At 50.2% G+C, this 13634-nt stretch overlaps 2 protein-coding genes across 6 annotated transcripts in view; one reads left to right on the top strand and one right to left on the bottom strand.

Annotated features, from left to right (window-relative positions):
• EFR3B (EFR3 homolog B) overlaps positions 1-7661 on the top strand; it is an 86600-nt gene extending 78939 nt beyond the window's left edge. For all 5 annotated transcript variants that reach the window (XM_029938188.1, XM_029938187.1, XM_029938185.1 and 2 more), the window contains 3 exons: positions 1347-1453; positions 2760-2809; positions 3208-7661. In XM_029938188.1, coding sequence (XP_029794048.1) covers positions 1347-1453; positions 2760-2809; positions 3208-3313 — 263 coding nt within the window. In that variant the 3' untranslated portion in view covers positions 3314-7661. The remainder of the gene's footprint in view (positions 1-1346; positions 1454-2759; positions 2810-3207) is intronic.
• Positions 7662-10144: 2483 nt separating this feature from the next.
• POMC (proopiomelanocortin) lies at positions 10145-13076 on the bottom strand. The gene is made up of 2 exons (XM_029936336.1): positions 12930-13076; positions 10145-10921 (listed from the first exon to the last, which is right to left on the bottom strand). The coding sequence occupies exons 1-2, from the start codon at positions 13059-13061 to the stop codon at positions 10277-10279; spliced, it is 777 nt and encodes a 258-aa protein (XP_029792196.1). The 5' UTR covers positions 13062-13076; the 3' UTR covers positions 10145-10276.
• Positions 13077-13634: the final 558 nt, after the last annotated feature.

Here is a 13634-nt window from a genome sequence, read left to right as displayed (position 1 = left end):
AAAATAAATAAAGTATTAAAAAAATTAATAACATAAAAAAATAAAAGTAATCAATGGAGGGGCACCTGAATGGCTCTGCCAGTTAAGCGTCCTGCTCTTGATTTCAGCTCAGACCATGATTTCATGGTTTGTAAGATTGAGCCCTGCCATACTGCCATAGGGCTCTGTGCTGACAGCTCAGAGCCTGCTTGGGATTCTCTTTCCCCCCCTCTCTCTCTACGCCTCCCTTGCTTGCTCACTTGCTCCCTTGCTTTCAAATTAAATAAACTTAAAAAAAAAGTAATCAATTGAGAGTCACAGCCAGTTAGGTAAAAAGCAGTTTTGTATAAATGCTTTGACTGTTTTTGGTGGGTTATAATGCAAAAGAACAAGCTGCCAATGAAAGATACTAAAAACAAATCATTTAATATTCACTGGCAATAGATCTTAAAATACAGCAGTACCTCATTTATCTGGATTATCAGGCAATGAAATATTCCAAATAAGAGGATTTTTCCAAGAACTGATATTAAATTATGCTTTCAAATGCCAAACTTTTAAAATTTTTGTTGTCATTAAGGGTGTTCTTTCTGAAAGTGCATAACATGTGAACATAGTTGACCATCTTTATTTTTGCTAACTCATTTTGGATACCAAAAGGAATATGTAGAAACCCCAAACTAGACAACCTTGGACTGCTGGGCCATAAGGACTGAGCTTTTATTGTCTTTTGTGATTTGTCAGGCTTTCCCATTGTTGAATGTCCTTTTCAGAATAGTGCCAGAGTACTTCCTGTTCCAGGAACTTCCTTTGAGAGGCCTAGCTGTAATACCACTCGGGGCTTTAAAAGCCCAGCTTAAGGGTCCACTTAACTAGTTCTCAAACTCTCTTTTTTTTTTTTTTAATTTTTTATGTTATTTATTATTGATACAGAGAGGAAACAGAGCATGAGTGGGGGAGGGGCAGAGAGGGAGACACAGAATCCAAAGCAGGCTCCAGGCTCTGAGCTGTCAGCACAGAGCCTGACACAGGGCTCAAACCCACAAACCATGAGATCATGACCTGAACCGAAGTCAGAGGCTTAACTGACTGAGCCACCCAGGTGCCCCTCAAACTCTTTCATAAGGAAAGCGGCCGAGCTCTCGGGCTGAATCGGGAAAAGATCTAGCCCTCATGGGGCCAGGTAACAGCACCACACCCTCCATGCCCTGCCCAGCACCCTGCCCCCTGGCAGAGGGCGGAGCCTGACCCATAATCACAGACGGTGCTCCCCTGGAGGGGCCCGCCCATCTTCCCATCTCCTCCAGCCCTTGCCCCCACATCCACGGGGCAGGACCTAGGGACTGACTGGGCACTCTGTCCCACAGTGGACAGCGTGGCAGTCGAGGAGCAGGAACGCGAACGGCGGCGACAGGTGGTCGAGAAGTTCCAGAAGGCACCCTTTGAGGAGATTGCGGCACACTGTGGGGCCCGGGTGAGTGAGGCATAACAGGGGCAAGTCTTTGGGGACCAAGCACAGATACTGGATTTGGGTCCAGGATGAGACTGACTGAGTTCCTAGCAGACCTTGGCACTTTTGTTACCGAGAAATTAGAAATTAGATCCCCCAACAATACCCTGGCACTGCATTATTTCCCCAAAACCCTAAATGCTTGGCTATTAGCCATTCATTCCTTTAGATCTCACAATTTCCAGAGAGAGAGGAAGTCCTGACCCTAGGAGCTCCTGTATCAAACAGACAGTAATACTTATAATAGCAAGTAGGCCACTAGCACTTAGGCACACACCAGAGCATCTGACATTCATTAACCTATGACTTCTTTACGACAACTCTGTGAGGTTGGTGCCTTTATGCTCCCCTCGTTATGGAGTCCTGGGGGAAGGAAAGATGGCCAACATTTGCCACACAGGGTTCCGCTTCCAACCAGGGAACCCCAGCAGGGGAAGTGCAATAGCCTGGCCCCGGAAAAGAGATTTGAAAGAGAAGATGCCAGATAAGTAAAAAGAAGGACTTGTGGCTATGTCTGTACTTAAAGGAAGAGCACAGACATTTCTCGAAATTGATTACAGGCCAGGATTTGTCAGTCACAGCAGCTAGTTAGTGACAACGAAATATAATTGTAAACATCCAAAATGCACCAACTTTTATTTTATTGTAATTTACCCTCTCAGTAGAAATACGTGTTATTTTCTTTTTTATTACATGTAATGTATATTTCTAGTATATCCTAATACATGTTAATAACATAATAGTATATGTAGATTCATATAGACTTTTCTGGGCCTATGTTATTCTAACCTCACAGCCCATCTCCAGAGGCAGGTGCTGCTTATTTCATGAGCTCAGAGTGAGGCCCATTCCCAAACTTGTGCTCAGCCTCACTGTGTCTGTGCACGGGGCTTAGTTGCAGCCGGAAGGGACGGGAGAGAGCATCCTCCCTAACCCACCAGTTGTGCGCAGCTGCTCCTGGGGAGCTAAGGGCAAGTCTGAAACCAGCTCTGAGCCTCCTGACTCTATGCCCACCAGGCCTTACCTTCCCGTTCAGAGGAACTAAGCCCCTTAAAGGACTGCCTGCTGTGCTCCTCCTGGGGGTCCTGGCCTCTGTGCTTTTGTTGAGTGGCCCTCCCCGATCTGAACCCACAGCCAGAGTCCACAGCTAAGTGCTGTCAATGAGCTCACACCAATTCCCTTCTAAGACTGGACTCTGGACTGCTGGGCTAATGAGAGCCGGCATACGGGTGGGGGAACCCCCAGCTCACTTCCATCTGTTTGCATCTAGGCATCACTGCTGCAGAGCAAACTCAATCAGATCTTTGAAATCACCATCCGGTAAGTGGCAGCCCTGGGTAGGGACCCCCTTCTCCTGAGTCCTCCCTCACACCTGTCCCCAGGGAGGCCTCTGTCTCCAGGGCTGGAGTCAGCCACCAGCTCTCCCGGACAAGGAAATTGGGATGAAAGGGAGAAAGAGACAGCTCAGTGAGCCCCAAAAAGAGTCAAGGGTCCCAGGGCTTTGGGCTGGTACTTTCTAAAGCAATAATATCACTGTAAAAAGCCTGCAGTAAAACTAGACTTCAAACTAGATTCTAGAACTCGAAACCTACCCATGGAGTGACAGTCTCTGGTCCCCATTCAAAGAAAAACCCAAATCAGCTCCTCTTTTTGACTGCATGGGTTGGAACCTAGAACCCCCTTCTCATGCCGTTCTTCTCCATGTGTCCCTGCCTCAGCCCCCCGCCGAGCCCATCAGGCACTGTCACCGCAGCCTATGGCCAGCCTCAGAACCACTCCATTCCTGTCTACGAGATGAAGTTTCCGGATCTGTGCGTATACTGAATTCCAAAAGACAGAGCTCCTCGGAGGGGTGGGGTCTGAGGGAGGGGTTCTCCCTCACAGCCCACCACTGGGACATGGGAATCGAACTGGGAGCTCAGAGAAAAAGCACCTTGGCTGGCAAGCACCTCCCCAGCTAAGCAAAATGGAGTGTAGGGAGCCCCTCTCGGCCTCCCACTTCCTCCCTGTCTTCCCTAAGGGAGACCAGCCCCTGCCCCTCTGGGGCCAGAAGCCCCCCACCTGCCCTTTGTTTCCTCCTTTGTGTCAGCAGGAGCCCGAACCGTGGGGGTCTTCAGAGGGAGGCTAGAGTCTCAAGAAGATCCTGCTTGGTGTGGTGCGGCAAGGGCTTTCATGGGGATGGGTCTGGGGGCAGAGCTGCCAGTCCCCCAGGAGGGAACTGGACAGAGACAGGGCCCATCAGAGGAAAGCACAGACTGCTGTCTGGAGGAAGCAGGGCAGAGCTCCCAGCTCCTCTTGGGAAGTGGTGGCACATGAGGCTGGAAGATGGCTGCTCTCCTCAGAATAGTTCCTCCCCTCAGCCTCTGGGTGTCCCTTCCACTCTTCTGCTCACCCCACCAGTTGTGTCCTTGTGAATCTTTCTAGATTAGTTCATATTGAGCCCTTACAATGGGCACTGCAGTAGGAACACCACCTGGGGCAGGAAAGGGTGAAAATGGAGGGCGGGCACCTGGCCGCACAGTGGGCTGGCTGTCCCCAGGCCGGGCCTGCCTCCAGAGAGGAGAGGGCAGAAGTGGGCAAGGCCACGTCCCTCTGTGGCATCTTCTCACCCCCTTCATTCAAAGGGAGCTCGTTGAGTCTGCCTGTGATTCTCTCCCTTCTGGATGCTTCTCTGAGTTGAGCCTTCTCTCTTTGATGCCTTTCTTCCTGAGGATCCTAGCATGTTCCTACAGCCTCTCGGTCGAAGAAGGGCAGAACGAGATGATCTGGCTCTGCATGGCGCCAGAGGAACCACAGGGCCCCCAGGCCTGCCCACATCCCTTCCTTTGGGAGAAGCTCCCAGTCTGGTCTGGGGAAGGGGTGGGGAAGGGGGCTAGAAGGGGTAGCGCTTTGCATCTCGAGGGTGTCAGAAGTCAACCTTGTGGATATTTCATGCAAGAAAAGAAGGATCCAGCACCTGATACTGGAACAATCTCTCTACTCTCTGGACAAAGTCAAGACATCACTGTCAGCAGGCAAACTTCAGACTTGGGGAGAGGCAGCGGAGACCCCTTTGGGTTCTGGGTTTCCATTTTCCCTGAGTGCCATCTGTGTGCAGAGGAGGGGCTCCCCGCCTCCCCCTCCCGCCCCCCTCCCGGGGCCGCCTCCAGCAGCAGAACCCCATGGTCCAAAATAGCCCTTTTCTCCTCTCCCAGGCAAACTCCCCTAACTTTTCTGAGCTGATGTGACTCCCAGTAAGGTGTGAATGGTCAGAGGATCCCTCCCTGGAGAATCTGTTTTTTAAAAAGAGGGAGGTTGAGTAGATTTCTTGACCTGAAGGAAACCGTTTTTAGGGTACAATTTTAGGCAGTGTGGGGAAGGGTCAGAAGCTGGATATTTCTGCTAAGGGGAGGGCAAGCTTCTTGTGACACTCTCTGGTCACACCCATGCACGCAGCCCTGCACGGACACGGGATGAAAACCTGATTCTTAGGACAAATCGGTGTATTTTCCCAAACTGGGAAAACCTTAACATATGCACTTTCCCATTACATGTGCAATAAACGTTTGGATGGGGTGGGGGGGGCTATGAGACTCTCGTTCCTGTAGTTTCTGCCCTTGGTCGGTGTCTCTGTGCTGTGGGACTATGGCTTCCTGACAGCCTGCACGATTACAAGGCCCAGGGAGCCTGGCTCCTGCTCCCCACCCACACTCCACCCCTGCAGCTCTTGGCTTAGTTCTGTGGCTCTTGGCTAATGCTCAACCCAAATTTATAAGCATGAACTTAGATTTCTCTTTATCTTACTCTCTCGTTCTTAAGAAACAAAGTTCAAAATAAAATTTGAAAGCAAATAACCTTTGGAAGAAATTTGAGAGAAAAATCTCAATCTTGAGCCACAAACATGTCTTCCCTTACCAGATCTTTCCATCTTTGCCCCCTACGTGGCTTTGATGAGAAACCTGGTGTCTTCCTCGTGTCTCCTCGACTTGAGGGTCTACCCCGTGTCAGCTGCACCCTGAGCACTGCCCTCTGGGGTCCTGGTCCTGGGGCATGGGCGTCGTGGCCCTGGAGGCTCTTTCTTGAGCCACCACCAGAACCAGAGATGGGTTGGCCACTCAGATGCCTCGCCCTGGGAACAGAGTGAAGGAAAGATACGGGGCTCCCCTTCTTCTGCACCCGAACCTGTATCTGTCTGAAGCAGCTCTTTCTTACATCACGGCTGCCTAGCAAAGATGTGCTTCTTTTGGAGAACTCACCATTTCTTGAGGGCTCTCTTCTCAGTTTCGGTTTAAAAACTTACACTCAGTAGAATATTGGATTGCCTGCTGACATGAAATAGATCCCAGACTCTAGCCAAATATGCCTCAGAGTCAGAAAGTGTAAGGTGACTGTTAAGTCAAACAATTACCGGTCAACTCAGCAGCGTCCTTCACACACACACACACACACACACACACACACACACACATGCACGCACGCACACACACACACGTGCACGCACGCACACAGCCCCTTCCTGCAAGCCGAAGAAGAGAGGCATACAGGGTGTGGGAGGCTCCCGGACCCTTGGCTTAGAGTCACTACTTACTGCCTTCCAAGCCCTCTGGCTTCTGGCAGCCCTTTGTCACATGAAGGACCCTTTTTGCCACCTGTCTCTGTTTTGATTGTGAGCCAGCAAGCCCATCCAAACCAGCTGCTCCCCAGAGCCACTGAGGGCTCTTGCTTCATGGCCAAGGGGTAGGTTTGGTTAGCATTCTGTTGGCAGAACTTAAGGCATGAATGTATTTGAGATTTGGAAGTTCTATTAATGTGGATGAGTCCTGTAAGTGGGTAAGAAGCCGGTCACAGATGCCGGAGGCTCCTTGTTTTCCTTGCAGTGGGGGCTCCAGTGCCCTGCACCTGTTCCCATTTTCCTCTCTCTGAAAAGTAGAGATAAGTGGTTTCTTGACTCCTAGATGCCTCCTCACCAAAGAAGGAGCCCAAGCAGGTGAGAAGAATTAGAAAAGGACGCTGTCCTCTGTCCAGCCGCCTATACAAGTATAGACAGATGAGTGCTGAAAAGGTGGGGCTGGGACCATCCACAGTGCTTGAGAAGCACATGGGTCGTATATACGCTGCCCTTTGCCCTGGGCGTGCTGGGCCCCCTAGGACATGTTTCGGTTGGCCTGAGAATCACAGCAGTCTTGGGGTACTGTTAAACAGCTCAAAGGCCAGACCTCTGGGCTTCTCTGGGGGCCCCTGGGTCATGATAGTTTCCGGTCGCTTATTGCGTGGTCCCTAGACCTTCTGACGTGGGCACAGAGAGTGTCACTTGGAAGTGAGGCCATTTCTCCCAATCCCTCTCTGTGACCATAAAATGGCTTCTGGGGGTCTGTGCGAAAGGACTAGACCTGTGTGTAAGGCTGAGTATGAAGTTTAAAGGTAGACAGGGAGGACAGGTCATGTCTGCTTCCCCTAACCCACAGACCCTGGCAGGCAGATCCTGCTGAAACAAGGCGTCTTCCTGGTGTCTGAGGAGGTTTAGGGCCATGTGCTGCTTCTTCATCCCCTAGAAATCTTCTGGTTAGAGTGACCTGAGGTCTGAAGATTATGGAAGCCTGGTCACTCTGGGCCGGGCCAGCTGGGGAAGAGGGGAGAAGGCAGGGACTGCGAGCAGGGCTCTGTGGCTTGTTGGAGTCGGAAGGCAGTTTTCTGTGCTCTCCTTTAGCATCAGCGGGGTTGGTCAGGTTTTTTCTCCTTCGGAGGACTTTGGGGTCTCAGGCCATCACCTTCCCCTTCTGAGCTCATGAATGTCGATTCTGGCCTGTGGAGTGCAGAGCGGTAAATCCACAAATGCTGCAGCATTACACATATTGTAACGTGTCTGTGTCTGTTTAGACCTTCATGACCTGGCTGAGAGTGTTATGTGCCCACTCGCACACGTGTGTGTAACGGAGCTCACAGTTGACAATATATGTACATAACAGCGGAATTATTTATATGGGAGTGCAGAATTAGTGCCTGTGGCAGTGTCCTGTATTTTAAACTCATTGAATCAAATTAGTTTTATTTTAAGGAAGGGGAAAGAGGATTGGGGTTGGGGGGATCATAGGAAGAAGGACTCTTAGCAAGATCGTTCTTTAGGATTATTAGTCATGGTTTCTCAATGAGTCTTCATGATGCCCTTTTCAAATAAATGTTAATGTTGTCACCACATGGTTGTCTATTTGATTTCTTTAAAGTAAATGGTTTTTGGGGGATGCAAACAGAATCTGAAAATACCAACATTAACTATTGACATTTAGCCACCTCCACCTACCATACTTTACTCACCTAAAAAGGAAGGAGAGTAGGGAGAGGATGCTACCAGGATGTAAACATGAAGCTCAGAATTCCCAGCATGGGAGCATCTGCAGATGGGAAAACCTGGACTGACTCTTCATCACGGTGACTAGACTCAAGCCCCATGATAGTACCCACAGTGGGGGAGACATTATCTTAAGAATCTGGCTTTCTGATCGCCTTTACACAGAATTTCCTGGGGTGCATTTGGTTTTCCTTAATTATGAACTTTTAGAGCATCAAAATATGGGGTCTATGTGCAAGTGCTATACACGAATGTTTCCCATCTGGATTTGGTCTATGCCATCCACTGGTATGTCTAATGCAATTGACATGTATGTGTGCATCTCTGTGTGTATATAAGCATTTGTGAGTTTCTTGTGAACTGTAAACGTGGGTGGCTGTAAATCCATGGCCTCAGCATGGTACAGACACCATGGGGACATGTAAAAGAAACATAAGCCCTGGCCTCTGCCCTTTGGAGCTTAGAGTTTCCCTAAGGAGAACACAAGACATACATGTAGCTAGAAATTTGCCATTCGAGTTGGTCTGCATGCCCTCCAGTGCTGAGAATGAGGAGGCTCAGCTGGAAGAGATTACTACTTTCCCAGCAGAATTGGACTCAAGCCCGGGCTCATGTTTTAAAAAGAGTTTCAAAATGGTGGGGGAAGGTGGAGAGCTGAGGCAGAGGGTGAATGAGGAAAGGGAAAGAGAATATCAGTAGGTGGAAACATGGGAAATAGGGTTTGGCAAAGAGAGTGAGGCTCATAGACAGGGGTCCTGCATACCATGGCCCGGAATTTGACATTGATGGAATTGGCTCTTGAACCAGGGAATGTGAGGAAAGCAAGATTTTATAGACATTAATAGGAAGAGCTTGTATATGATGGGTTGGGGAGGAGAGGGACTGAGACAAGGATGCCAGTTGGTTAGGAAGCTGTTGGATGATCAAGGCTGAGCACTGAGAATTAATGAGAAAGGCTGCAGCTAGCATTTTGGGGGAGGGGAGTTGGGGGGGGGTTGGGAGTCGCTAGAGTCAGAGACATGAAGGCTTGAGCCTGAGGGACTGGAAGAAGCATTTGTGTCTATTGTGTTGTATTTATGCAGACGTGTCTCCATGGGTGTGTGTGCCTCTGTAGGTGAGACGAGTGTTTGAGAATATTTGTGACTAGCATGGAAGTACAGTCAAATCTGAACTGTTACCACCCTCGGCTGTCATATGTAGCGTCTCAGTGATAAAAAGATCACATCCATATTCTCATTAAACCTACAATGGCCTCCACACTAGGCAGGGAAGCGTGGCTGGATGAGAGAACTAAATCTTGGGAGAAGTTTAGAGACTTGCCTGAGGTCACACAGATAGCTAGATCCAGGGAGGTATTACCATACCTTCCCACCCACAGCCCACAGGGGCCCCCCAGATGCAGTGAGCTTCAACCAATGTTGGGCTTGCTCTCCGGGGTGTTAGAAAGAAAGAAAATCACAGGCCCAAAATGGCACCACTTAGGCCAAATCACCAGGGTTTAATACCTTACCTAATTGCAGTTTCAACCTCTCCTAGAAATGTAAGTCTAATTCCTTAATCAGGACTTTCCTGATAAGCACCAATCAGGTAATCTATCACATAGGCCCTTTGCACAAGTCAAACGCAGGCGTGTGCAAGCGTGTGCACGGACACCCTCCCACGCCAAAGATTAGGTGATCAGCTAAGACCTCCTGCTTTTCCAAGGGAAAGACCTTGCCTGGCACAATCCTCTCTTTTGTTAGTAACTTTCTTGCCCAACCCTCCTTCCTATAAAAACCTTCCATCTTGGGGCACCTGGGTGGCTCAGTCAGTCAAGCTGTCCAACTCTTGATTTCCGCTCAGATCATAATCTCCCTGTTAGTGAGATCTAGTCCCTAGGCAGGCTCCATCAAAGAGCAGTGGGACCTGATTCGGATCCTCTCTCTCTCTCCATCTCTCTCTGCCCCTCCCTGACTCACACTCTCAAAATTAATAATAAAGAAAAAATTTAAAACCGTCCATCTTATATAACTCTCCTAAGCTTCGCTCTACTAACTAGACGAGATGCTACTCGACTCATGAATCACTTAATAAAAGCAATTAGATCTTCCGATTTACTCAGTTGAGTTTTTGTTCTTTAACAGAAGGGAGCTGGGGAGACCCTTAACGCTTCCCTTTCAGACCTATGGGGGTGGGGTGGGCATTTTCTTTTCATTCCCACTATGGCCTATAAAATGTACTACCACGTGGCCACATGGCAACCACTGTCTCTCCAATATATGCTTTTTTTTTGATGGATTATATATTTTTATTTCATTCACCCAATGGACATTCAAAGTCGGAGTCAGATGTGAAACTTGAAAGGTTTTATTTCCTAACTACCGACAGCTTTAAGAGGCTGACTACCTGGGGCTACCACTGCCTGAGTGAGTAGCACACCCAGGCTGGGAGGCAGCAGAGGGGAGGGGAAGGGGGCCTTGGGGTCACTGGCCCTTCTTGTGGGCGTTCTTGATGATGGCGTTTTTGAACAGCGTCACCAGAGGCGTCTGGCTCTTCTCCGAGGTCATGAAGCCGCCGTAGCGCTTGTCCTTGGGCGGGCTGCCCCAGCGGAAGTGCTCCATCTTATAGGGCCCTTCGTCCTTCTTCTCGGCCACCTCGGCCTCTGCCGCCAGGCCGTACTCCAGATCGACCAGGGCCGCGGCGCCGTCGGCAGGGCCCTCGGGGCCGAGCCCCGGCTCCGGCCGCTCCCCGGCCAGCTCCCTCTTGAACTCGAGGGGGAAGGTCTCGGCAGACTGGTCCTCGGCGCCGTTGGGGTACACCTTCACGGGGCGTCGCTTCTTGCCCACGGGCTTGCCCCAGCGGAAGTGCTCCATGGAGTAGGAGCGCTTGCCCTCGCGCGGGCCCAGCTCCCCGCCGTCGCCGCGGGGTCCGGGGCCGCCTTCGCCCGCCGCCGCCTCTTCCTCCTCGCGCTTCTGGCCCGCGCTGCCATTGCGGCGACCGAACCGGTCCCAGCGGAAGTGGCCCATGACGTACTTCCGGGGGTTCTCGGTCAGCGGCTGCTCGTCGCCGTTGCCGGGGAGCACGGGCGTCTCGGCCGAGAGGGCGGGCTTGCACGTCCGGATGCAGGCCTGCGGGGAGGGCCGGAGCGCGGGGTTAGGGCCGCCCCGCCTGCAGCCCCGCCCCCCGCGGCGCCCGGGGCCCGGGGCACGTGTGGCCTCCTTGCCCGGGGCCTGGCCTGGGCCACCGCGGACATCGGACTCGGCTGAGGCATCGCCTCTTTTGTCCCCTGGGCCCCTTGGTTCTTGTGCCTCACAGCCACAACCCGTGCCCCATCCCACTCGGTGGTTTACTTACCCCAGCGCTTTTGTGACTAGGGTCAGCTCCTTACCGTTCTATGCATGATATATAGGAATTGATCAGTATATGGTAAATGGGTGGTAGTTGTTGGCATTTAATGAGTATTGAATAAATTGGATACATAAATATGGTTCAGTTCGCGTCTAGGAACTGAAAGGGGGGGCTGAAAGTCGGGGGAATACTCAGGTGGGAAGAAATCTGGCCTCCGGAGCCTGTATTTTCAATAACGCCTCAGCCTTACCCCCGGGATCTGCAAATTTAACTCATGCCCTACCCCAGCCATCTCCCTGTACATGCCTCAAATATTTTCCCATGCCATCTAGTACTTTTTTGTGGGGTTTTTTTTTTTTTCAAGTCTTTTGAGCTGATCCTGTACTTTTTCCAATCAGTGAGCTTTGGGAGGGAGTGGGTCACTTCCCTGTCATCTCATTCTGACTGAAGGGAGGGGTAAACAGCCAGGATTATTCCCATTGCTTGGGTCATGGAGCCTCTGTCTCTGCTTTCTGTAAGCAGACAACTAGAGGACAGTACACATTTGCTTGGGAAAATGACCTACAGGCTCCAGCCCTGAGCTTTCAGTTACTTGGGTCTACAAAGGAGGAAATAATGATCCTACCCACTCTGTTGAGTTGGGAATTTCATACTCCAGAGATTTAGAATTATGACACTGCAGAATATTAACAGTGGAAAGTAGAAACGATCTCATTCTCCTCACCCCCTGGACATACAAGAAAGCAAGAGGCTCAGGGACATGAAGGGAGCTTGGCAAACTTCCACTACTCTTCTTTGGTGGCAGAGCTGAGGCTAGAACCCATGGGCTCTAACCACGGTCGGTGCTCCTTCCCTGGTGGATTCTCAACAGGAGAGGCTGTGCAGTGGGTGTCTCCCATCAAGAGTCTCTTGGGTCTCTCTCTGAGCTAGAATTCACATAATTCCCTGGGTTCGCTTTTTCTATTTTATATTGTACATGTAACTGGCCCTGCATTTTTTAGTTCTCTCTTCACCTAGCTTCTGCAGTAACAAAACACCCTGAATGTAGTGATGTACAATCTACTCTCACCAGGCAGCTGCTGGCAGCAGGGTGGAACTCAGTCACTCACACTGGCAGCATGTCTTCTAGTCTTTGACTTGGTATAATTTCTCATTTGTGCCTCCCAGTACACACGCACACACACACACGTACACACACACACGCATAGTTCCAGCCTGGCACAAAGGGCCTTTACATGTTTCTGGAAAGGTCTTGGAAGATCAGTCCTCCAGAAGAATCATGAGACATTTGGCACCAATTAGAGGAAAATAGCACCTGAGTTTTTCCTTCTCCCTCTAGAGATGATTTCCAGTACTACCTGGCTGCCTTTGTAGTAGATAGAAAGGGAATAAAAATGGAATGAAAATGGCAAGTGACAAGAGATTATTTAAACAGGAATAAAAAGGCTAAAAGATTGAAAATATAGAATCAATAGAGGGAACAATTATTTTTACTGTTACCATCACTCTTCTTATTTTAATGGTGATATATCTACATAGCTTAAATGGAGTGAGGTCTTCCTATAAGAAGACAGGGTAGTAAGATATTGTGGACCAGACCCATCTTCCTAAATCTGCTTCCTCCCCTCCTTGGCTCAATTCTGACTTCACTCCCCGCCCTGCACTGCGTTACCCATGTCCCTGGGAATGAATTCCCCACCCCCCACTCCCCTTTCCTTTGTACTTTCCCAGTCCCAGCCCCGCGACCATCTGATGCCCAAACCAAGATGGCGGCCACAGCCCACATACCAGCAGGTTACTTTCCGTGGTGAGGTCCTGACACTGGCTGCTCTCCAGGCACCAGCCACTCACTTCCATGGAGGCCTGAAGCAGCAAGGCCAGCAGCAGGGCCCCTGGGCGGCTGCAGCAAGATCTCGGCATCTTCCAGGCAGGCTGAGGCTCTGCAGAGGCAAATAAGATTGGTGGGACCCCTGCAAGGAACAGAACAATGTTGGCCACTGACCAGGAAGGACTGTGAGCCAATATTAACAACACATTTACTTGTGGAGTCCAAGGCTTTTTGAGGACAGGAGCAGTTCAAGGAGAAGTTTGGTATGAGTTGTGGTGGAGAGGAGGGAGCAGGACCTGGGTGGTCTCTGTGCCGTTTCCCCCTTTGTCTCCTATTAAAATCGGATCCCAAAGGAGGTTAGGGCTGGAAGCCATTTTAGAGATCATTCGGTCCAGCCCCTTATTTGAGAGATGAGGAAACTGAGGCCCAGAGAGAGATAATCATTTGGGTGTTTATGACAAGAAAAGGCTAAGTTCTCCTGTTTCCCTGAACTTTCCTACTTCACCATCTTCATGAAACCCCAGTTCTAACACGCTGGATTCAAGGAGTAACTTGGGAAAGACAAAGGATTCTGAAATTCCTGCTCAAGATGGTCTATTCCCCTCCTCCTCCACCAGGATCCTATTATTCTTCAGACATGGTTTCCTACTAATAGTGGGTTTGCA

This window comes from Suricata suricatta, chromosome 4, assembly GCF_006229205.1.
Source record: "Suricata suricatta isolate VVHF042 chromosome 4, meerkat_22Aug2017_6uvM2_HiC, whole genome shotgun sequence".
NCBI classification, from domain to species: Eukaryota; Metazoa; Chordata; class Mammalia; order Carnivora; family Herpestidae; genus Suricata; species Suricata suricatta.
This window is presented reverse-complemented; position numbering and strand designations above follow the sequence as displayed.